Source organism: Prunus avium, chromosome 6 (genome assembly GCF_965620075.1).
Source record: "Prunus avium chromosome 6, drPruAviu1.hap1.1, whole genome shotgun sequence".
Classification (NCBI taxonomy): Eukaryota; Viridiplantae; Streptophyta; class Magnoliopsida; order Rosales; family Rosaceae; genus Prunus; species Prunus avium.
Genome location: NC_142289.1, coordinates 28940360 through 28965522, shown reverse-complemented (window position 1 = coordinate 28965522; position 25163 = coordinate 28940360). Strand labels below are relative to the sequence as shown.

At 38.0% G+C, this 25163-nt stretch overlaps 1 protein-coding gene and 1 long non-coding RNA gene across 5 annotated transcripts; one reads left to right on the top strand and one right to left on the bottom strand.

Annotated features, from left to right (window-relative positions):
• The first annotated feature begins 1654 nt into the window (after nt 1-1654).
• On the top strand, nt 1655-18014 carry LOC110744428 (putative LRR receptor-like serine/threonine-protein kinase At1g53430). 4 transcript variants are annotated; one of them, XM_088255307.1, is made up of 26 exons: nt 1655-1814; nt 2269-2437; nt 2582-2653; nt 3320-3391; nt 3510-3581; nt 4694-4765; nt 4898-4969; nt 5163-5234; nt 5389-5457; nt 5734-5808; nt 5976-6047; nt 6165-6236; nt 6503-6574; nt 6803-6874; nt 6969-7034; nt 14068-14127; nt 14216-14266; nt 14343-14392; nt 14621-14988; nt 15108-15300; nt 15628-15693; nt 15786-15898; nt 16005-16218; nt 16713-16947; nt 17115-17265; nt 17365-18014. In XM_088255307.1, exons 1-26 carry the CDS (start codon nt 1697-1699, stop codon nt 17755-17757), a joined length of 3111 nt encoding a protein of 1036 aa, XP_088111433.1. In that variant the 5' UTR covers nt 1655-1696; the 3' UTR covers nt 17758-18014. The 4 variants fall into 4 exon arrangements, with proteins under 4 accessions (XP_088111433.1, XP_088111432.1, XP_088111434.1 ...); XM_088255306.1 differs by having other exon boundaries at nt 15571-15693; XM_088255308.1 differs by having other exon boundaries at nt 15571-15693; nt 17115-17245; nt 17365-17512.
• A 2291-nt stretch (nt 18015-20305) lies between these two features.
• LOC110744431 (uncharacterized) lies at nt 20306-22938 on the bottom strand. The gene is made up of 2 exons (XR_002524635.2): nt 22676-22938; nt 20306-21707 (listed from the first exon to the last, which is right to left on the bottom strand). It is a non-coding gene; the product is annotated as an uncharacterized LOC110744431 (long non-coding RNA).
• Between the last annotated feature and the right edge of the window lie 2225 nt (nt 22939-25163).

The following is a 25163-nucleotide window of genomic DNA, read 5'->3' as shown; positions in this document are numbered from 1 at the left end:
TCAAAGAAGAAAACAAACAAACAAAATCAATGAATAACGAAAGCTGTGGCTGCCATAGTGCAAGAATACAAAGCCGCAACAGAAAGAAAGCCAACGTTCATATAGGAGCATGACTGAAATATAATAGCTATTTCACAAATTATACGAGACGTGATTTGCGGCAGTATTTTCCGTTTATATTATTTTGACAATATCATAATTATTATGACAAAAATTAATTTCTTACCTTATTTAATTTTTAGGGGCATGATGGGAATAACAAAGAAATTTAAAAATGAAAAAAATAATATGTAAAAAAAATAAAAAATAAAAAATAAAAGAATGTAATTATACCTGGCACAAAAATCAAAGGATTTGTATCAATAACAACAAATACGAGGATTGCATCCAACTTTAATTTAATGGTAATGTCACATGGGTTCAAAGTATAGTGTCTGCTAATAGCCTATATCTTTTGCTGTGATTCCACTTATGTAAGCAAAAGTATATCCTCTATTTTTCTTTTTAGAATATAGATTCTCTTATCACAGTGAGTGCATTTACCAAAGCCAGTAACATGTTATATCATTATAATGTTATGTTGTTATCACATTTGTATACCGCATTTTTATACCACCTTATGTGGCAGATGATACGGTAGAATTAGTGTCTGCGCAAAATATAGATAAAATATTTGTGTGTATGTAAGTGTTGTTTGGTTTTCAGTATTATTTTACATAAATTGGTGAGAACAAATGGTTCTCCCACAGTACTATAGGATTTGGTGTCATATATGACATTGACGGGTGCATTTTGCAAATATAATTTGAATTTATGCTTTATTTTTGTTGATGTAGTGGACATATGGCACCTGAGTATGCAATTCAAGGAATTGTAACAAGCAAAGTTGAGATTTACAATTTTGGGGTGGTTATGCTCGAAATTGTTAGTGGGAAGAAAAATGCAGGATACAACTTCAACCATGAGAGTGAGTATCTCTTGGACATGGTAAGCAAAACTGACAGGACGTATGGTGCTTTGTAATATCTCCTACTTTAAAGTGAACATGCATACTTTGAATTCTAAACCCTCATCATTTTACTGCCGGCTTATGTTGCATATAAAAATGGAAGCCTCATGGACTTGGTGGATAAAAATTTGTCTGGCATTTATGATGAAAAACAAGCCATTACCATCTTAACCTTGGTCGTGATGTGCACGAATATATCTGCTACTCTAAGGCCAAGAATGGAAGACGTTGTGAGTATTCTTGTTGGTGAGAAAACCATCGTAGAAGTAGCTTTCTCTCTATCTATCTACTTTTTTGAAATTTCAATGAATTTTCCAGAAGCAGTTTTTCCAATCAATCATAAAGTTTGTTTTCTGCTTCTTCCAGGAAGCAACCAATATTCTACTCTGACACGTGAGAAATGCATGGCCCGCCCTCAATAATTTGCCACCACAAATCCGAGGACCAAGTTGATGCATTCAATTATTTTATGCAAATCATACACGGCAAAAATCAGTGTGCAAGGTGTTTACATTCATTGTGCGGCTCCCACTTAATTAATGATTTGATTTATTAGATCAGTATTTTTTTCTGTTAAATTATTTATAAGAAAAAAGAAAGATGGTATAACCTGTTGCATTATAAAAAGGGGAAGAAGGCTTAGTGTGCATATTGCCAAAGTAAACTAGAATCTGAAAGCAAAGCACAATGGTTGAAACCCGTCCAAGACTTCTTGTTGAGTATATGCTCCTGAGTTTCCTCCTTTGGCAGTTTGGTTTTAGGCATGGATCTTCCGAGACAACTACTGAGTTGGATCCTAAAGAAGGTATACGACTGTTTTGTTTCTCATCCCTCTCTACTCTTTTTATTCACATTTCTCTCATTTTGAATTAAGAAATACTTTGTTATGAGAGCTACTTAAGAACGAAAAATATGCTCGAGTATTCAGCCCAAATTCAACAACAAAATTGAAAGATGTGACATATTTGATTGTTGTTTATGCTATTCTCATATTGAAGCACCATACACATTTCCACTGTTCTTGTTTTTTAATATGTTTTTTAACTAAATTACTAGAGGCATTCTCAGATCTTGAAAATGCAAATTCGTTTCTAATTTTCTTTTTTCGAAAATGTATTGCGAAAATGTTACCAGACGGACCTTATTTTGCTGATAATATGTACATGCACGTAGACTCATTTTAGTTTTGCTTTATTTCACAATCCTTGATGCTACAGCTCGAGTTTGAGATATTAACACACTCTCTCTCTCTCTCGCAGTGGACGTCCTCCAATTGATCCTAGATATGTTACAGTATAACAGGCCATCATATTCATACCCCAATAGCTCAATTTGCCGTTATCCAGACTGGGATACTAACAATTTGAAGATCAAGTGCACAGAGGACTGTGGACGTGACAAAAACAGAGCATGCCATATCAAAGAGTTGTAAGTCACAATAAAATTAATATAATATATACAGAGTACTCGTTCGGGCCTTTTTAACAATGTCATCTCATGATGCGCACTGTTCGGGCTTTTTTTAATAATAATATTCTAAGAATAATTTTTCTCAAATGATTTGTGTTGCAGTTCTTTAACTGGCGCCGCTTTAACTGGTTTTATACCTAAGGAAGTGGAGAAGCTTAAGCATTTGGAGATGCTGTAACTATTTCCTATCATTATTCCAACAGTTTTTTTTTAAATTTTTTTTAATGCATACCTATATTTATAATCAGCTTTTAAAAAAAAGATTTCAGAGAATTGAAAAAAAAAAAATTTACAAGCTTCAGAAGTTGTCTTTGCCAGTGCCTTTTCTTTTGGTGCAGGATCAAGTTGAGCTTAGATATTTTACATCTTTCTTTTTAAAAAAAAAATCTTTCAACCGATCCCTTCTATTAATAGTCACGAAAGAGGGAAACCAAGCCACTAAATATAGAGTAATGCTACACTTTCCATATTTTTATCCCACATTTCTATACCACGTGATGTGTCATGTCCATATCATATGCCACATCAATTAAATCAATGAAGTGTATTTTAATAAAGAAAGTTTAATTAATAGTTTTTTTTAAGTGTTAATAAATTATAAAAGAAAAGAAAATGTTAAATAGTTTTAATTGATGTGGATGTCAACCTTATCTGCCATATAAGGTGGTATACAAATGTAGTAAAAGTATCCTAAATATATACAATTTAATTTTCTTATTTATTAATTATATTAACTTGGTATACAATTTAATTTTCTTCCATTCTTCTTTAACGATGAATCCATTGCATGTATTATAAGAAAATATTAATGTTGATTCTGTATGCTTATATGCTGAACAGTGATTTATCCGGCAATCAACTTACCGGTTCCATACCTGATACCTTGTGGAATTTGTCATCCCTCGTACAATTGTAAGTGTATATACATAAATATAGATAAGGACTTAAGGATTCACTTGAGGGCCAGACCTTACCTCAAAACATATACATATTTATTGAATGCATATTAATTAAGTTTTCATATATTCAGAGACCTTTCAAGAAATCAATTGACAGGAGGCATATCAAAGCACATACAATTCTTGCGCAATCTTACTTATCTGTAAGTATATATCCAATATTGGTTTTTTTTTTCTTTTCTCTTTTTTGCTTTGGTTACAAGGGAGGGAGACCATAGGGCGAGGGACATTCTAATTATGGTATTGAGTGTGGGGGTAAATTCTTTCCCAACTCTTGAAATATATGAGCTCCTCAAAGCTTGCCCTTAAAGTCCTTTTTTTTCTTTTTTTTTTCGGGTATTATTTAACCCTTCAATTTGAGATTTTCCCCCAACTTTTTTTTTAATCAAATTAAAGCAGATACACCAACTACTACTAACATCACTACAATGAAACATAATCTCAAATAAATAAGGCCTATAAATTCAAAATAATTTTTTTTTTCTTCTCACAACTCTTGAAATATATGAGTTCATTTTTGCTCACCACCTTAGCTCAATATGTACCCCAGCCTCCTCAAAGCTTTCCCTTAAAGTTATTTTTCTTTTCTTTTCTGGTATTTAACCCTTCAATTTGAGATTTTCCACAAACTTTTTTTTAAATCAAATTAAAGCAGGTACACCAACAACTACTAACTCACATCACTACAATGAAACATAATCTCAAATAAATGAAGCCTATAAACTCAAAATTAAATATAAAAAAAGTAAAAGAAGAGAGGAGAAGGGAAGTGATGCTTCCTCTCCCCCTCTATAGAGTTTTTTCTTTGGGATTTAGAGAAAGCGAATCAAGGAATATACGTACGCATCAACTGTTAAGTCAGACTTAATCTTGTTTTGGTCATTGTAGTTTGTCTATGAATTTCTAATAGGTGTGGAGTGTGGAATTGGCATGTGTTTTAAGGGAAAATCTATTGAAAGAATTTAAGGTTTTTTTACCAAAAAAAAGAGAAAAGAATTTAAGGTTTAAATACATCGGTTCAATTAACTTCACTGAATTTAAACATGGTTTTTTCCTTCTTCCTTTTTCTTACATGGGCTGACTTCTATCTAATCTTGAATTCTATATTGTAATTTGTATATATCTATATCTCATTTCAGTATTTCTTACAACTCGGCTTAACTCGACTTTAAGTTTAATCTGTTTCTACCCCTCTCTCCGAGCTTTAACAAGGTAACATCTAATAACTTAGCTCCATTGTTTTCTGGCCAAAAAGCTATCTGGATCACAACTTCCTCAGCGGACAGATACCATCATCTTTGGGTGCACTGAGTTCTCTGCAACTATTGTAAGTAAACTTTCTGCAACTTTTTGTTTTCACCATTGCACTTAATTCTTCGACTTTCTTGGACTTGATATGATCAGTTGGTTCCTTTGTATAACATTTCAAATTCTTCTTTATAATCTGTGAGTTTTGCAGGTATCTGTCTTATAATAACTTGTCAGGTTCAATTCCCAACCAATTAGGAAACATCACAGCCCTTCAAATGTTGTAAGTTCTTTGCTCACCTTTGTTGCACCTTATGAACACACACACACTCTCTCTCTCTCTCTCTCTCTCTCTCTCTCTCTCTCTCTCCATCACACACACACATACAGAGAGACAAATTATGTACATATATTCTAAAGGCTAAAGCTTGAAAACAAATATCTGAATTCGTCTTCCCTTTTTTTTCTGCTTTGAGAATTTTGTATCAGAATCGACTCTCTGGTCGTCTTCCGCTCTCATTTAGTAATTTGAGCAATCTCCAATACTTGTAAGCTTCTTTCAAACAAAGTTATATATATATATATATATATATATATATATATATATATATATATATATATATATCATGAGAAAAGAAGGAGAAAATTTTGGGACTTAAATCTCTACTGGGATTACATTGTTTTGTTCTCATGTTGTGGAAGCTTGGCGGCATCCAATGATCTCATTGGGGAATTCCCGGATTATGCCAATCTTACTCAGATGGTTTCATTGTAAGTGTTTCTCATTTAATAATGTCAGAGTCACCAAATTTGCTTACCAAATGATATGTCGATGCACATCCTTAGTATTTTGTAGGAAATAAATGGGGTCAATAGTGGACCCAGATTTGAATAAATGAAACACGGCCACGTCATTTGAGGAAAAAAGATTGGTAAAGGAATTTGGTGACTGCAGAAGGATTTTTCTTTATTTAATGTTCTTGATGCCTGCAATCTACAGCAAGGTGAATTTATTAATTTTTGAGAGAGCCTAATTGGCCAATGCAGTTCAATATCTGGCAACTATATGTCTGGTCGCTTTCCAGCTGACTTCTTCAAAAAATGGACTGAAATTCGTTATCTGTAAGTTTTTCTTTAGTTAGTCGTATCATGTAAATCCTTGGGAGAATAGATGTAAACGGTACCAAGAGCTAACATGTATAAAAAGTCCTTACAAATTAACAGATGAGACAGAGTTCTACATATTAAGCTTCTACTCTAGAGACATTGACACTTTTCACTGCTCACAGGTCAATTTTGGGAAACAATTTTGAAGGGAGTCTACCTGCAGAACTTTTTAATTACTCCCGTCTTGAGTATTTGTAAGTACACCGTCCCCTTCTGTTTCATTAACCCACTTTTTCAGAAAAAAAGGAAAAAGAAAAAAGAAAAATCAGCAGCTCTGTTTTCGTGATGAATTTTTTGTGTCTATTTTGCAGAACGATCAGTGACGTAGCAAACTCTGGTTTCCAATTCCCACGATTTGCAAACCTGAACAATATATACACTCTGTAAATCGTTTTTATTGCATGTCGCACAGATCTATTCATTTTTTAAGAGATTTAATACAAAAACATGTACAGGGCAAAGAGTAGAATTAATTCATGCTCACTGGCCAGATTTAAACTTTATTTTGCTCTGCAAGAGTCTATGTGCTGGGACAAAACCCAACATTTCTTTAAGTTGCAGAATGTCTTATGCAGTCAGCATCACTAGATGTAAACATCTAATGTTCATGATTTATCCACTCATTCACCTCTTCTCATGGTTTCTATAGGATATTAAGGAACTGTTCCATCACTGGTGAAATCCCTGAATACATTGGTAAAATGTCAAATTTAGAATACTTGTGAGTCTCTCTCTCTCTCTCTCTCTCTCTCTCTCTCTCTCTCTCTCTCTCTCTCTCTCTCTCTCTCTCACACACACACACACAACACCTTCACAAGTCCCAAGAGTAATGGTTTATGTTTATGATTTTTACTGATTTGTTTCAATTCCTGCTTTTGAATGTACAATTCATCTCACAGACTAGTTAGCTAGTTCCCAAGTTGTTAATGCCTCTATGTATTCTTAACAGGGATTTGAGCTTTAACAATTTAATCGGACGAATCCCACAATCCATGAAAGGTTTAAATTTAATACAGTACTTGTAAGTGAATGATATTCGTGTGTTTTTGGTACACAAAAGACAACAGAACTCTTGTTGATGTTAGTACTCTGTTATTAACTTTCTCTCTCCTCAGGTCCTTGGCAAAAAATAAACTTAATGACACAATCCCTGCTTGGGTTGGTGCAGTCAAGACTAGATTGTAAGCTTCTATATTCAAATTCTTAAACTATTTACAGCTATTTTTAGCTTCATGCATTGGTGTCAAGTAAGTCTGAAAGCTTAGTATCTTGATAATTGATCTTTATTTCTTAAACAATGATTGCCCGAAAGCTTAGTATCTCATAATTTCCTTTAACACCTTTGGGATTAAAGTAAGACAAGTTTAAAGATGTTTATGACTCAAGTTCACTAAGTTGAACTTTAACTTTTGAGATTTCTTAGAATTAGGATCGTTGCTTTTTGAACCTGCAATTGATGGCAAATTCAAATATACTGGATTGACCTTTGGTTGGACGGAGTATGTATCAGTCTGGTTGTTCACATGCGGAAGTAAACCTTGTGTGAGCATACATATTTGAATTCTGTATTAATTTTGAGCTGATATTTGAGTTGTTGAGAATTAATGACTAACTCACTGCCCTTTTAAGATCTTGTTGTTGATGGACTTTGGACAAAGAACTCAATGATGGATGAGTCTTACACACACACACAGAAATTAACCAAGCACAAATGACACAAGTGTTTATAGAGGTTCAGCAAATTGCCTACATCCTCTTTGGTGATCACCTTGAGAAATTTCACTAATGAAGATAGGTTACAACTTTGGTTTACAAAGGAAACCCCCTTAGAACACTACCCTCACAATCTGTTTCTCTCACACCCTTGCTCAACACCTTGATACACTTAGAGAACTCTCTTGCTCTCCCCTTAGTTTTTCTGAACACACAACTAAAACTTCAGCTCTAACTCAACTTGGAATCCCAGCTTCTTCCACTTACAATTATTCAACTTGTTTTCTCCTCTTGTGTTATCTTACTTCACCCCATTTCCTACACAAGCCAATAGACAAGAGATAAGATATCAGCTTGTCCTCCACGTTCTTCCCTTTAGTCACCACTTAGACTAAATGTCAGATCAAGTAGGTAAATAGAATCCAACTCAGCCACCTCCCACTTACACCAGAAAATGGAGAGTGATATCTTTGAAATAAGATAACCAATTAGCCATGAGTGCTCTCCCAACTATCCAGCAGGTAGTCAACGTTCATTTAACTCAGAAGTGACCCACTAAGCCTCTGAAATCTTGTGGAAAGCGATAGCCATTGAAAACACTGTTGAAAACGCGTAAGAAATCGTCACAGCACGACTGGGACGACCGGTCGCCAGGAACTGGCGACCGGTCGCTTTTGGTTTTTCCTCCAGACCTTGAATCTGCTTCTAAACGACCGGTCGCAAATGCTAAGCGACCGGTCGCTAGCTTCCTGCGACCGGTCGCAAAGAACTGGCGACCGGTCGCTCGTTGATGTTGCTCCAAACTTCGAATCTGCTTCAAAACGACCGGTCGCAAATGCCTAGCGACCGGTCGCTTTTAGGCAGATTCAAAATCTTCCTTTCAGCGCCAAAACCAACCTTGTATCCTTAGGTGAGCCATTTTCCCAACAATCTCCACCATGGCGAGCCTAATACTCCTTGTGGACATCATTGCCTTCTAGGACATCTGTAATGTCTTGAGAATCGTCCTAATAACTCTCAAGAACTCCACCTCAATCTTTAGCATGTAACAAGATTGAGCAAGCTCAAACAATGCTTGAACTTAGCTGTTGTGACTGGCTTTGTTAGGCAATCTGAAGCGTTCTCATTTGTATGAACCTTCATTATTGTGATGTCTCCATCATTCACCCAATCCCTTATCCGGTGGTATCTCACATCAATGTGTTTGGACCTCCCATGGAACACTTGATTCTTCACTAAGCAAATAGCACTTTGACTGTCACTTAGAATCACCACCAAGTCTTGAGCTATCCCGAATTCCTTTGCCAATCTCTTCAGCCATACCGCTTCTTTTGAAGCTTCCGTTAAAGCCATATACTCCGCTTCCGTAGTAGACAAGGCACTAACCGATTGTAACACTGCTCTCCAACTAATTGGTCCTCCACCACAAGTGAAGACATATCCTGTGGTGGATCTCCTCTTGTCTAGATCTCCTGCATAATCAGAATCTACATACCCCGACACACATGCCTTTCCTTGTTGTCTTTCAAACAATATCCCAAGCCTTTTGGTGCCCTTCAAGTACCTGAGAATCCATTTTGCTGCTGTCCAATGTTGCCTTCCAGGATTCGCCATATACCTTGACACCACACTAACGGCTTGGGCTAAGTCGGGGCGTGTGCACACCATTGCATACATGAGACACCCTACCAAGCTTGCATATGGAACTTTACTCATTTCCTCCTTCTCCACATTCGTAGAAGGACATTCTTTTGCACTTAACTTAAAATGCTCCGCCAAAGGAGTAGACACCGGTTTGCAATCCATCATATTAAACCTTTCAAGTACCTTGGAAATATACTTGCTTTGTGACAGCCACAACTTGCCTTCCTTTCTGTCTCTCCTTATCTCCATTCCTAGGATCTTTTGTGCAGCACCAAGATCCTTCATGTCAAACTCCCTTCCAAGTAATGTCTTCAAATTCTGGATTTTTGACATGTCCTTACATGCAATTAGCATGTCATCAACATAAAGAAGCAAAAGGATGAAGTTACCATCCTTGAATGCATGAGAGTACACACAACAATCAGATTCACATCTTCTATACCCAATCTTCATCATGTAAGAATCGAAGCACTTGTTCCACTGCCTTGGAGATTGCTTCAGTCCATACAAAGACTTCTTCAACCTGCAAACCAGATTTTCCTTCCCTGCTTCAATGAACCCTTGAGGTTGGCTCATGTAGATGTCTTCCTCCAATTCACCATGAAGGAAAGCAGTCTTCACATCCATTTGCTCCACCTCCATGTCCTCTTGTGCTACTATGGAGAGTAGTAGTCGTATAGAAGTATGTTTCACCACCGGAGAGAAGATTTCATCATAATCAACTCCCTCCTTTTGCAAGAATCCTTTTGCCACCAACCGAGCTTTGAATAAGGTGGCACCCTTCTCATGCATTTCTTCTTTCTTCCTAAACACCCATTTGCAGCCAATAACCTTGCGACCTTTGGGTTTAGGAACTAACTCCCAAACTGAGTTTTGGTGTAGAGATTCCATCTCTTGCATCATAGCTTCCATCCAACTTTCCCGTTCCTTGTTCTCAACAGCTTCTTGGAACGTGGTTGGTTCTTCTTCACTAGCATTTAGGGCATAGTGAACTGCATCCATCTCCCATCCAAACCTTTGAGGTGGTTTGATGGTTCTCTTGGGCCTGGACCGAGCTATAGATGATGGCTCCACCTGTTCTTGAGCCTCTTCTTCTTCTTGAGTGTGTTGTTGATGCTGCCCAGCTTCTTCCTCTTCAATGTCGGACTCCACCTCCTCCTGAACGTCTTCAGTTGGCTGTTTCTGAGTAGTCTTTCTTGACACCTTCTTGAGTGGAACTTCAAAGGTTGTTCCTTTCTCAACAACATCCTCCTTTGCCTCTGAATTCTTGACTTTGTTCATAGGTATGGTCTTCTCATCAAACACAACATTTCTGCTGAGTATCTTCTTGTGGTTCACTGGATCCCACAGCTTGTAGCCCTTCACACCACTCTCAAATCCAATGAAAATACATTCAAGAGACTTTGGCTTCAACTTGGATCTTTCATCACTAGGAATAAGTGCATATGCACTGCACCCAAACACCTTAAGATTCGAATAATCGATTGACCTTTTAGACCATACCTCCTCTGCACACTTGAACTCAAGATTTCTTGAAGGCGATCGGTTAACCAAATAGGCAGCGTGGTTAACCGTTTCTGCCCAAAAAGATTCGGGCAACCCTGCATGAATTCTCATACATCTCTCACGCTCCATGAGAGTTCGGTTCATCCTCTCCGCAGCTCCATTTTGTTGGGGTGTCTTCTTCACGGTAAAGTGCCTCTTAATGCCTTCACTTTTGCAAAACTCAAGGAACTTGCTGTCCTTATATTCACCACCATTGTCACTCTTTAGGATCTTGATCTTTCTTCCGGTTAGGTTCTCTACTTCCGCCTTCCACTCTTTGAATTTGGTGAAGACCTCAGATTTCTCCTTCATGAAGTAGACCCAAACCTTCCTGGAAAAATCATCCAAGAAAGTCACAAAATAGCGAGCTCCACCCTTCGATTTAACCGGTGATGGCCCCCATACATCCGTGTGAATATAATCTAGCACACCCGTGCTTTCTTCCTCTTTGTTTCGCTGCTTGAAAGCTATTTTTGATTGCTTTCCCATGGTACAAAATCTGCAGAACTCAAGCTTGCAACTTTGAACACCTTTCAACAATTTTCTGTTGTGTAGTTCCTGCATGCCCCTCTCACTCATGTGCCCTAGCCTCAAATGCCAAAGCTGAGTTTCATCTTCCGAGTCCTTGCTTGTAGATACAGCTGCTCCACCTATGATTGTTGTACCACACAACCTATATAGACAATTAGGTTGAATCTCACCCTTCATAATCACAAGTGAACCTTTTGAGACTATGAGTTTCCCTCCATTTGCTTTGAATGAATAACCATTCTTATCAAGAGTTCCAAGGGAAATGAGATTCTTACGCAACTTTGGAATGTGCCTTACCATTCCAAGCGTCCTAACAGCCCCATCATGCATCTTTACCTTGATTGTACCGGTTCCTTTGACTCTACACATTGAGCCATCCCCCATCATCACTTCACTGCTATCTTCTTTCTCATACGTGTCAAACCACTCCTTGTTTGAGCACATATGATATGAGCATCCGGAATCCAAAATCCAATCGGAAGAGGAACACCTTGAAGAATTAGCCAATGCATTTGTTTTAACATTGCTATTAACACACAAAAGCTCACCATCACTTTCCGTGACATCCTCCGCTGTGTTTGCTGCATTCTTCCCTTTGTTCTTCTTCTCCTTCCATATGGGGCAATTCTTTTTCCAATGCTCCTTTGACCCACACTCGAAACAACCATCTTTCGCCTTGGATTTGGACCTTCCTCTATTGCCTTTCTTGCCTTCACGCCTCTTTGAACGACCTCTCTCTCCGGTCTTTGCAACTAGACCTTCACCTTGAGAGTTTTCTCCCGAACGTTGAGTCATCCTATGGTGTGTCATGATGTCTTGCACCACAGGCTCAAAATCAAGAGTAACCTTTCCGAACATAAGAGTGGTTCGGAAGTGTTTATAGGACGAAGGTAAGGATGTCAACAACATGAGAGCCTTATCCTCCGGACTATAATTCACATCCATCCTCTGCAAGTCAGCAACACATCTATTGAAACTACTTAGATGTTCCATTAGATTTCCTCCCTCCTCCATCTTAAGATTCAGGAGTTCTTCCTTGAGGAAGAGTTTGTTGGACAACGATTTCCCTGCAAACATCTCTTCGAGCTTCTCCCATGTTTGCTTCGCTGTATCCTTTATCACGTTGATGAGCACCTCATCGGAGAGATAGTTTTCGATAGCTCCTCTGGCTAACTCGTCAAGAACTCCCCACTCATCATCCGTCATGCTTGCTGGCTTCTTCTCCTTGCCAACCAACACTACATGGAGCTGTTGTTGTGTAAGAGCTGACTTCATCCTTCGTTGCCAAAGAGTGAAGTTCTCCTTCCCTGTGAAAGGCTTTAACTCCACCTTCATACTTGCTGCCTGTGGTGGCTTCATATGCTGTGAACTGCTACCACTCTCAGCTTCCATGTCACTTGCCATCTTCAACACACTAGCACTCCAAGAGAAGAACTAGCTCCAGCTGCCAAACACAGCTCTGATACCACTTGTTGAGAATTAATGACTAACTCACTGCCCTTTTAAGATCTTGTTGTTGATGGACTTTGGACAAAGAACTCAATGATGGATGAGTCTTACACACACACACAGAAATTAACCAAGCACAAATGACACAAGTGTTTATAGAGGTTCAGCAAATTGCCTACATCCTCTTTGGTGATCACCTTGAGAAATTTCACTAATGAAGATAGGTTACAACTTTGGTTTACAAAGGAAACCCCCTTAGAACACTACCCTCACAATCTGTTTCTCTCACACCCTTGCTCAACACCTTGATACACTTAGAGAACTCTCTTGCTCTCCCCTTAGTTTTTCTGAACACACAACTAAAACTTCAGCTCTAACTCAACTTGGAATCCCAGCTTCTTCCACTTACAATTATTCAACTTGTTTTCTCCTCTTGTGTTATCTTACTTCACCCCATTTCCTACACAAGCCAATAGACAAGAGATAAGATATCAGCTTGTCCTCCACGTTCTTCCCTTTAGTCACCACTTAGACTAAATGTCAGATCAAGTAGGTAAATAGAATCCAACTCAGCCACCTCCCACTTACACCAGAAAATGGAGAGTGATATCTTTGAAATAAGATAACCAATTAGCCATGAGTGCTCTCCCAACTATCCAGCAGGTAGTCAACGTTCATTTAACTCAGAAGTGACCCACTAAGCCTCTGAAATCTTGTGGAAAGCGATAGCCATTGAAAACACTGTTGAAAACGCGTAAGAAATCGTCACAGCACGACTGGGACGACCGGTCGCCAGGAACTGGCGACCGGTCGCTTTTGGTTTTTCCTCCAGACCTTGAATCTGCTTCTAAACGACCGGTCGCAAATGCTAAGCGACCGGTCGCTAGCTTCCTGCGACCGGTCGCAAAGAACTGGCGACCGGTCGCTCGTTGATGTTGCTCCAAACTTCGAATCTGCTTCAAAACGACCGGTCGCAAATGCCTAGCGACCGGTCGCTTTTAGGCAGATTCAAAATCTTCCTTTCAGCGCCAAAACCAACCTTGTATCCTTAGGTGAGCCATTTTCCCAACATGAGTGTCTTCTTAACTTCAATCTTATCAATGCAATGAAATATTTATATGAATAGTTGTTGTGTAATGATAATTCTACAAAAAGTTTCATGCAGTAATTTAGATACTAAAACACTTCTTTCATCAGACAGCTACTTCGATTTGACACCAGAATTCTTAATGATATGCAAAAGAAAAATCCTTATCTAAGCCATCATTTTCTAGGAGCTTATTATGTTCTCACATTCCATTAGCTATGAAATTTGACTATATGTCTTTTCAGGGATCTGTCGTACAATAACTTTTCAAAAGTTAGCTTCATAGTGCACAAGCAAGATCATCTGTAAGAATTGGCATTAATTTTCTATTTTTATTGTTACCAATCTAGTTGCATGTGGAATTATGATGAGATTGTTTTCCATACATTTCAGGAACTTGTTTTCCTGCTGCAGCAGTTCAACCGATCCAGATCAACTGTTTGTGTATGTTAATATTTTTATCTCTTCTAGTATAAGAAAAGCCAAGGGGCATTTCTTACAAATTCGGTGGTTTATTCAGGGATCCAAAGAAACGCATGCATACGCATTGTCCTGGACGAAAATCTAAATGTGAGTTTGGTTGGTTCTTCAGACATGTATACAATCACACATAACTTTACCTAAAGGATTCCTGAAAATTGGCAATAGAATAAACAGCACCGTTAAATACTTCAACAAGAAGTTTGTAATAGTTTTAACAATCTATACAAGAAAACTGGTAGTCATTTTAGGTCAATTTTATTGTTTTTCATTTTATTAATGTCTCATTCCAGTACATATGTTGCACTTTATTTGCAGCTCGTTCCTTGTTTATAAATTGTGGTGGTGAGGGAGTAAATTTTGGTGGCAAGTATTATGAAGCAGATAACTCAACTTCACTCAATTATATTAGTCCATCCAAAACCTGGGCTTATAGCCTTTCTGGAGACTTCTTATCACCGGAGTCCAATTCTAGTAATTTCATACAGACCCAGTCATGTGGAATTCACGACGCTGAGTCAGACTTATATTTAAATGCTCGGGTTGCCCCTGTCTTCCTAAGTTATTATGCTTTTTGCTTACACAAAGGCAAATATAACGTGACCCTTCACTTTGCTGAAATAGTATTCAGGGAGAAGGAATCATATAGTATACTAAAAAGACGGGTATTTGACGTTTATATCCAGGTAATTAAGTGCTGATGTCATTCAATTATTTGTCACTAAATTGAGTACCATCAACTGAAATCTTGTGCACCATCTTTATATATACTGTCTGCCCGTGTTAAAAGAAGCGTTTGTTGTAGGATGAGAGAAAGCTAATGAATTTCGACATCGCAAAAGAGGCAAAGGGTCCAGATGAACCTCAAATCAGATATTTCGAAGCTGATGTTAATGATAGTGTATTGAAGATCTCCTTCTACTGGGCTGGAAAGGGAAGTAGAGGCGACTGGCCTGCTTTGAATGGACCTCTCATTTCTGCTATTTCCATAACTCCAGGTGATTCAAAAGGCTATGACTTTAGTTTCTTCTGGTTGGTTCCAAGCTACACTTGAACCCCTTTGCTTATATTGTCATCATGTGTGTGCCCCATTAATTTACCAAAAAGTGGCTACTTCAAGGTTGCAAGCAGGCCGTTTTCATTTCAGTTAATTAGTTTAGTCTTGTTAGACTGCATATATACTGAATTAATTTGACAATCTTTTAAAGAAGTTTGACTTTTCTCTTGCTGTTTTCCCCTGCTTCGATGAAATATATATCACTTCGAAGTTCCCCAAAGCTCTGCATTGAAGAAAGCATTGATTATTACTCTACCTTCAAGTGTAGTTGTTCTATTGCTTCTATTAGCTTTCATGTGGAAAATGGGCTGGCTGGGGAAAAGAGAGTTGAGAGGTGGGTGAAGCTACAACTACACTGCACCATGCCCTTTTTCAAGAATTCTTATTTCCTAGTTAACATGTCATCTTTGATTTTTCCCGGAACAGAAATACAGATAGGCCAAGATAAACATGTTAGCCTTCAAGAATTAATAGGTGCAACTCGAAACTTTAGCAGCAAAATGGAGATCGGTAGAGGGCATTTTGGAAGGGTTTATAAGGTATACTTTTACATTGTGAACTTAATTTGTGGTAGAAATTTGGTATTTTTTGACTGTTGCAATTTTTGTTCAGATAAAAAAACATTAGTCCATTGTGTTGATGCAGGCTGAACTGGAAGGTGGTCAAACTACTGTAGCTGTTAAAAGACTTTCTACTCACTCAAAAGAAAATATTGAGGAATTATTAAATGAATTCTATACCTTAAAGTCCTTGAGGCATGAGAACCTTGTTCAATTGTTGGATGGTTATTTTGGAAAAGGGTTGCATTTGCTCATCTATGAATATATGCCAAACCTGTCCATTGCAGACGCTTTTTTCGGTAATTCATCTTTTCTCCTCCCTTTTCTAATTCTTCAAGTACAACATTGAATTCTTTTATTCTATATTCCTGGAGCAGTATACTTCCTCCTTTTGTGTACAGATAGAGATACTTACATTCATTTTACCTTAGCCAACATTTTCCTCTTCATACCATGTATTGCTTTTATATTAAGAAATAAGATCAGGTACTCACTCGTCATTGAAATACCATCGAAATACAGTTAGGTTACGCATACAAGATGTCGTCTTTTGAGAAAACTTTCCATGACACCCCCATTCGACGACACATGTTACAACGCTTGCCCCGCGTCATTAAATGCCTTTCATATGACGCAAATCAGGTGTCATGAAAGGGTTTTTCTGTTGTAGTGACTTGTGTTTTCTGTGCTGATACAGTATTTATGACAAAAACAAAGTTGTTTATGGTTTATACTTAACTGGAGGAATATATACATAGAATGCTAAAGTGGTCATCATTCATGTGGCTTGCAGGCTTGAAGTCCAGATTGAAGTTTAATTGGGAAAATAGATTTAACATTTGCCTGGGAATAGCGAGGGGTTTAGATCATCTTCATGAGCACCCTAGACTCAAGATGGTTCATAGGGATATCAAAGCTGAAAATATCCTTCTTGATGGAGCTCTTAATGCTAAGATCTCAGACTTTGGAATGGCAAGCCTGTACACCGAGGAAGAACAACTTATGATCATCAAAGTGGAAGCACCAAAGTAAGTGTACAAAAAACAAATACCTTTCGCTTTCTGAAACACTGTATAAAATAATACCATGAAATTCAACTTATACGGTCAGAAATAATATTATTTGGTGTCATATACTATGACGGGTGCATTATGCAAATATAATTTTAATTTATGCTTTATTGTTGTTGACGCAGTGGACATATGGCACCTGAGTATGCAATTCAAGGATTTGTAACAAGCAAAGTTGATGTTTACAGTTTTGGGGTGGTTATACTCGAAATTGTTAGTGGAAAGAAAAATGCAGGATACAAATTTAACCATGAAAGTGAGTATCTCTTGGACATGGTAAGCAAAACTGACAGGATGTATAGTGTTTTGCAATTTCTCCTACTTTAAAGTGAACATGCACACTTTGAATTCTAAGCCCTCATCATTTTACTGCAGGCTTATGTTGCATCTAAAAATGGAAGCCTCATGGACTTGGTGGATAAAAATTTGTCTGGCATTTATGATGCAAAACAAGCCATCACCATCTTGACCTTGGCTGTGATGTGCACGAATATATCTCCTACTCTAAGGCCAAGAATGGCAGACGTTGTGAGTATTCTTGTTGGTGAGAAAACCTTTGAGCAGATTAATCCGCCTACTACGGATGATCATCAGCTTAATGTAGCCATGGCTCGTGGCGTATGTACCAAAGCTGATTCTTCTACTTCCACAGACGTGACCTCAAGGGCATCAACTTCAACTAAATTAATCAAGGGGATAGGTGAAACACAAAATTCTTCGGCAGAAACCAGTCTCGAAATATCGGAAGAGAGTTGGATCTTGCATTAAACATGGATCCTATTTGGATTGTGTGAGAAGTTACAGTCAGTTTGGTTTGTGTTAGATCTACTTAAAATTGTTAGGGTACGTCTTTATGGTTTCAATTGTTTTATATTTAAAGCATTGTATTGTATTTTCTGCATTTGAAGCTTTTTCATCATATCTTCGTCGTCTTCTTCTTTATGTAGTTTTCATTTTTAATTTCATTCAATAAGAATATTGTTTCAGGTTTGTTCTCTGGTTCAATAAGATGGTATTTCTTGCTTTTTTCCTTTCTTTTCTTTAAGATAGTTGTTAGTAGCATGGTCTTAAATATCGGAGGTATCGGAAGTATCGGAAGTCAAAAAACACGGAAATATCGCAGGAAATATCGGGATATTATCGGTATCGGAAAAAATTGAATAAAAACCACGGAAATTGTAAGAGAAACTTGGAAATTTTTATTGAAACTTTGTAGGATGTTTATTTAGTCAATTATCTATTAGTTTATCACAAAAAATTGGAAGGAAATGCATTGCATGATGGATTTAATTGATTTAAGTTGATTATATAGCGAGCTGGCAAACACCGTAAGTGTAGAAATATGTAGTAATTAATGAAAGAAGATTAAACACACCATAATCATTTATATATAATGAATTACTACAATATTTTACACTTTATACATTGCATGGTAAGATACATGAGTGACTTAGTACCACATAGAGTTCCTATGAGGTTCAAAATTTTCACTATCTTCATCATCTCTATGTGTAGAGTAAGTATATTTTGAAGAGTAGTCATCAAATGATAAATCCCCAAAATAGTTTTCCATGTAATTGTTAACATGCCACCCATATGGATCCGAGATTGGTTGACGTTGTCCATAAGCAAAATCATTTGAAGATTGAGTCTCGGATTCTTTCCATGTGTCACTTGATTCCATCCCAACAGGAATGGGATATGAAGGGTAGGGAAATGGTTGGTTATGAGTATAATCATAGTTACTACTTCCTACTCCAACAGAGTCCGAAGTTATAGATAACGAGTCATCTTCTTGACTTGACAATGTCCCCTTGCCTCTTTCTCTACGAGTATAGTTCTTCCCTATGGCACCAATTCCTGGTCCTGCCCGCCTACTGCCATGGTAGGGTAAGTAAAAGCAGGTGAGTGGTTGAATGGTAGGGTAAGTAATGTAAGTTGAAAAAACGTTGGTGAGTTTTATATTTTATCCATTTTGTAAACCAAGGAATCCAAAGCTAAGTTTTATATTTTATCCATTTTGTAAAAGCATGTGAGCATTCTGTCGGCTAGACATGCTTTGTTTATTAGCTCAATGAGCTACTTTTGTATTACTCTAGGAGACATGCTTTCCGTAGAGTGCCCAAATCAGTTCAATGAGCTACTTCAGTTCTCTACATTTTTTGAGTTTCATATCGGGATATTATCGATAATATCTCGATATATTGACCAAATCATTCATAAAAGTGTTGAAAATATCTTTCCGATATTATCGGGATAATATCGATATATTGACGATAACTATATGGTTAGTTGTTAAAATATCGGACCCCCAAAAATCAGATATTATCGGGATATTATCGATATTTAAGACCATGGTTAGTAGTAATGTATTTGATCACTGGCTTTCTTAAGGAAAAATTGGTTCTAGAGAGAAGTAGAGGGATACAGTGGGGAGGATGATAAAATGACAAAAATACCCAAAGAAAGGTTCATGTCTGCCTCTTTGCACCTGATTTCGACTTCCTCTTCTGTACATTATTAGAGTAGTTTAGAATATTACTTTTTCAAAAAAAAAAAAAAACACTGATATTGTGTGCAATGATATATTCTTGGGAGCATTCATTTTAAGACGCTATATTCTTAGAACCCAATTTCATGGCTACTTTCCGTCACCATAACGACCTTATCTGACGTAGCAAGATATAAGGGATAGGGAGATCGAACAATAACCCTCCAAGTGACAATGTCGGAATCCACCAACAAACTGGAATCCACCAGAGAAATTGAGCAAACCTCAAAAATATTGATTTCAGCACGAGAAGTGTTTGTTTTGATGCCAGAGCGTGATGTTGTGTCATGGAGTTCTTTGATTGATGGGTATGTTAAGGCTGGGGACTATAGGGAGGCCTTGGTAGTATTTGAGAGAATGCAGGTTCTGGGGCCTAAAGCAAATGAGGTGACTATGGTGAGTGTTTTGTGTGCATGTACACACTTAGGCGCGCTTGAGCAAGGGAAGGTCATGCATCGCTATATGGTTGAGAATAAGTTGCCGCTCACTTTGGTGTTGCAAACATCACTTGTGGACATGTATGCAAAATGTGGGGCGATAGAGGATGCCTTAAGTTGAAATTTGCTTTATGTCTCGCTCTATCCAATCCAAAATAATTCATGGACTTTTGTTACTATTGTTTGTTGTGTTGAAGGCCCTCCACTGAAGAGTCATTAAACCAGTTTGGTATGGTAAATGGCCCTAATAGGCCACATTACTTGAAATAACTCTCTTGGTGTTTTGACTAGGCTGTCCTTTTCTTGATTTCCACTTTGAGATTTAAAAGGTCAAAACCAAATATGAATTCAGTACAATATTGGGCGGCCAAAATTCTTTTATGACACTACTACAAAAAAGGCAAAAGACGACGGGAATTCACTGTTGTGTAGCCAGTTTTCAAACCGTCGTGAAATCGACCGACATCTTTTACAGAAGCAAACCACGACGGTGAATCCCTGTCGTTGTTAACACCAACAACGTCATTAACAAATAACAACCGACGTCTGTATATTGAACAATGAGACAAAAGATTGTCAAGGATAAGAATAGACGACCAATTTTAACAAAAAAACGTCGTTTAAAAATCAAAACATGACGTATTTTAACATAATAAAGCCGTAAAAAATGGATACCACGACGAAAATTAAAATTCACAACCATTACATAGACCTTTCACGACACATGACCAAACAAGAAACGTGAAATACAATTATGACATCTTTAAATAAACAACAGACGACGTTATTGACGCATACTATGTCACCACTATTTATATAACCGTCGTGAAATAGAATTTCTACTTCATTTTTTTCCATAAATGTTGACGTGGAAAAAGAGATTAGGGTCATTACTTACGGTGACAGGACCAGCCCCGAATTCCTCGGAACCCGAGACAAATCCTGTGGAAATTCCGACATCACACCGATGCCGGGCCCACTTACTAAAAATTTAGCCTCTTTTCCAAACTAAGGGAAAAGAGCACGAGACTTCCTACCGAAATTTCGGCAGAATCTCCCTTGTAAATTGAATATCCCCCAAAAATTCCAACCTGCATAAAACACATTTAACAACACCAACCGGTAGCATGCACAATATAATCTCAGGCAATTCATCTAATTGGCCTCCGGCCTTCAAATATTCCGAAACCAAACTACCAACAAGCTCTTGAACCAAATAGTACTTCACATGAGGCAATTAATAACTTAAACATAAATATGACAGCCGAAAGCAAAGTTTACAACATCTAACTATCCCAATTTCAACATATGAGGCTTTAGCCTCCTAATATGAACACATCTCGTTCTCACCTGAATCTCGGGACCAACGACATGGTCCGCACCACACTCAAAACACACAGAAGTAATCTTTAACCCGTGGTTGCACCTAGGCCTTACCCTAGGCTGCCTACATACCCTCACCGAGGGATCAAGCCACACGTAGTTCTCATGTCAACAGTCACAACTCCGATAATAGACAATTATTTACAACCGAACCACTAAACATTTCAGATCTATCACAATTCTAAATCTGATAAAAACACACTGAAACATTATTATTTCCTTCCCAAGGCATCGTATTAAGAAGACATCCGAAGGACCTGGACAAACTCCGACGGGCCTGGGCAAACTCCGACGGGCCTGGGCAAAATAAATCAATCTCCGAAGGGCCTGGGCAAACTCCGACAGGCCTGGGCAAAATAAAACTCAAACATAAAACCCATAACCGGGGAGGTACCTAAGGTAGTGCTAATAACACTCAAATTAACATTCTAAGCACCCCATACAAAATCAACAAAGATAGCACTTTCTCAATTATTATAAATCTACACTCAAGATATTCAAATGTATCAAAACCCAAATATACAACACAAATACTTCATAATATATCAAATCCATTAATCAAATATATATATTTCAAATGAATCATTCAAACAACATGCATAAACTTTCCACATTTGGTCAACTGGGCCCGCGGGGCCCACGACCTCCGTTTTACAATCCGAAAGTTCCTATGGGTTCCACAAGGTCTGGGAAATATGTCCTACAAATTTGGTTCATATCTGACGGTCGGATCGCTCGCGATCGCACGATCAGACAGTTATCGTATAACATTAAACTTTAAGTCATTGAATCGGAACATCCAGGGCTCCGATTCACGATCCGCGGAATCCTGTACGATTCTAGGAATGCCTAGATCAACATATATTAAATTTGAAACGATCCAACGGTTCTAACATATTGAACCCGGATAACACACGATATGTAAAATCCGTTCGGTGTTCAAACGTTATCCGAATTGAGATCCGTAAAATCCTACGCGCTCGTGACAATCAGGGGATCGCATTGGGACAAAATGCCGCTCTGATACCATGCCCACGCGCTGCCACACTCGCTGGCAGCGCGTGGGTGTCCAAAGTGATATCGCATCGCCGGAAAATCTCAGAATCTCGAGCCAAGACTCCTACCCTAGGTAATACCCCTAATTTGGAGTCACTTTTGTTCTTGGACATACCCCAAAAAGTCGACGGAAGTGGCCGGAATCGTGATCCCAACACCGGCAGAATTTCAATTCGAAAATCGACTTGCCTACGCTAAAAATTGAAGCAATCCTACCCAACCAGCAGCTAGATCATGAAAATTAGTCGAAATTTCATACCTCATTCGTCCGATTTGGTGGAGAATTGAGGGAGAACGAGCAATGGGAAAATCTGTCAAAAACCAGCAAATTTTCTGCGTTTTTCCGGCGGGTTTCATCGGCTTCAAGGGCTGTGCTGGCCAGGGAAGAGAGAGGAGGAGGTGGCGGTTCGAATGGGACTGGTCTCGTGCCCGGTGGTCCGGCGTGGCGACGGTGGTGGCTTGCAAAGCCACCGGCTGTTCTGAAAAAAAACGAAGGGAGGGGAAGCTGCGCGCGGGGAGAGAGAGAGAGAGAAATGAGGGATTTTTCTGACTTTTATTAAAATTAAACTTCAAAAATATTACGATTGTGCCACTGGAGGTTTTTACCTCGTATCTCTCTTGTTAAAAGTCCGATTCAAACCCACCGCATGTCTACGGACTCGTCTTAGTACGACCTTCCTAACAATACCACTTGTAAAAAATTCTTGATAAGAGTGGATTGCAAGGCTGCAAAAGGCATTTTGTTTAAAGATGTAAAAAATTTAGCATCAAATTTTTTTTTTGTAAGATGGCAAGGAATACTTTCTGCTTTCGATTTTGATATTGAATTTATTAAAGGTGAAACTAATGCGCTCCCTGATTTCTTAACTCGAGAATTTTTGCAGGGTGCGAACCAGGAGTTCCGGACAAATGACTCCCGGTAGGAGCTCTTCAGGAGCTCTTGCTAGGTCATCCCCGTCTGATCCAAAGCCTTTGATGACTTCTTCTCCATATAATAAGGGTAAGGAGAAGCAGATTGCTGAAAATCCATTCCGTGAGTATATGAATATGTCTGTAGCAATTATTGAAATGAATGATCTGGACAAACATCCGAATTTTCTAGCTGAAAAATATTTCAGGGATAACCTTCCTCCCTTAAATAATCCCCGTCTATTCTATGAAACTCTCATAATTGAAACTAAATCTGTTAATATAGTTCATCGTCATAGAGGTGAAAATACCAACACGATAGCCTTTTCCAAAATCCAAATTCTAAATGTTATTTCCTTGGAAGAATGGGGTCCTAGCCCTGAAAGGGCTAAAAGATTTATCCATCCTGAAATTAGGCCATATTCATATAATTTCTGGGATTATAAAAAAGCATGGGAATATGTCTTATGTTTTCAAAATCAAAACTATTCTCATACTTGGTTTATCCAATTTAAGCTTCGAGCTCTGAAAGAACTCCCGAATTGGTTCAAGAGCTTTTTCCTTATCTGGGGTCCTACTATGGAATACCTTCCTGCTGAAATTAAGGAGTCTTTTCAAATGAAATTTTGTAAATGGAATAAAAATCATCCTGATCAGAGGACTTTGGTCATGTGATTCATGATAATGTATGAACTACCTTGGATATTAAAATGGGAATATGTTATCTCGGAAGACATTGATGAGGAATGGACCTATATTCCTAACTTAGTCTGAAGTATCTTAATTCGTTGGTGGGATAAATTCACAAGAGACCATTTAGTTCCTGCCAAGATTTCCCCAGCAATTATTCCATCCTTTGATCCTGTTGTTGCTCAGCCTTTAGTCACTTCTTCTGCCAGTCTAAGTGTTTCCCAAAGGCTACAGATGCTGATAGATCAGCCAGGCTCGTCTTCATCAAAAGAAGATTTGAAAAAGAAAGTCTTCGAGATCCTGGATTTAGATGATGAGTCGATGGCATCAGCTTCCGCCATTCAACCTGAAGATGAGGTGGACCCTTTTGCTAATGAAGACATGCTTGACCACTTTCATCCGGATCTCCATGCAGATCTTTATGGTGGGCCTAAGTAATATTATGTCTGATAAGAAGACAAATTGTGTTTACTGTAATTTTTGATAAAGCTTTTTACTTTTACGTTTTCTCTGGTAAAAGCAAGATGCTCCTGCTTTTACTCTGTTTTTATTTGCCTTTTGTAAGAGTCTGCCTTTTTCCTTTTTTGGCCGTTTGCGTGAAAGTTCAGCCAGAATCATTAAAGTGAAGATGTCGCTCTACTGTAGGCTGCTTTGTGATCTTCTGTCTCTTATTGACACGTCAACAGCCAGGAGGCTTTAAATGAAGGGCTTCTCCTCCTCGGTGGAGCACCGAAAAAGATCGCCTCTCAAGTAGAAAATAAACTTTGTATTTCGAGTGTTTTGGAGTGTTTTGAGTATTTTTCAAGTGCTGCTTCTGCAAAGCTTCTGTTAAGCACTACTGCTTTCCCTGCTTCTATGTAAGTTTGCTGAATATTAATGATATTTCGTTTGATATCGTATTTACTTTCTCTATATTATTATCCTTGGTTTTGGCTTTGTATGTTTGAATTCCTCATAATAATTATGTTTATTCTCTACGTCTCTACACTACCTTCTGCACGAAAGCTTAAAATCGATTGAGAAAATTTTGCTCTTAAGAGTCTGGGCCAGTACCTGGTATCAGTGCCTAAAGTCCCTAGAAGAGTTGGTAAGTTTAAGGTTCTAACTAAGTTGTAGGCCTCATGATATATATATATATATATCATGAG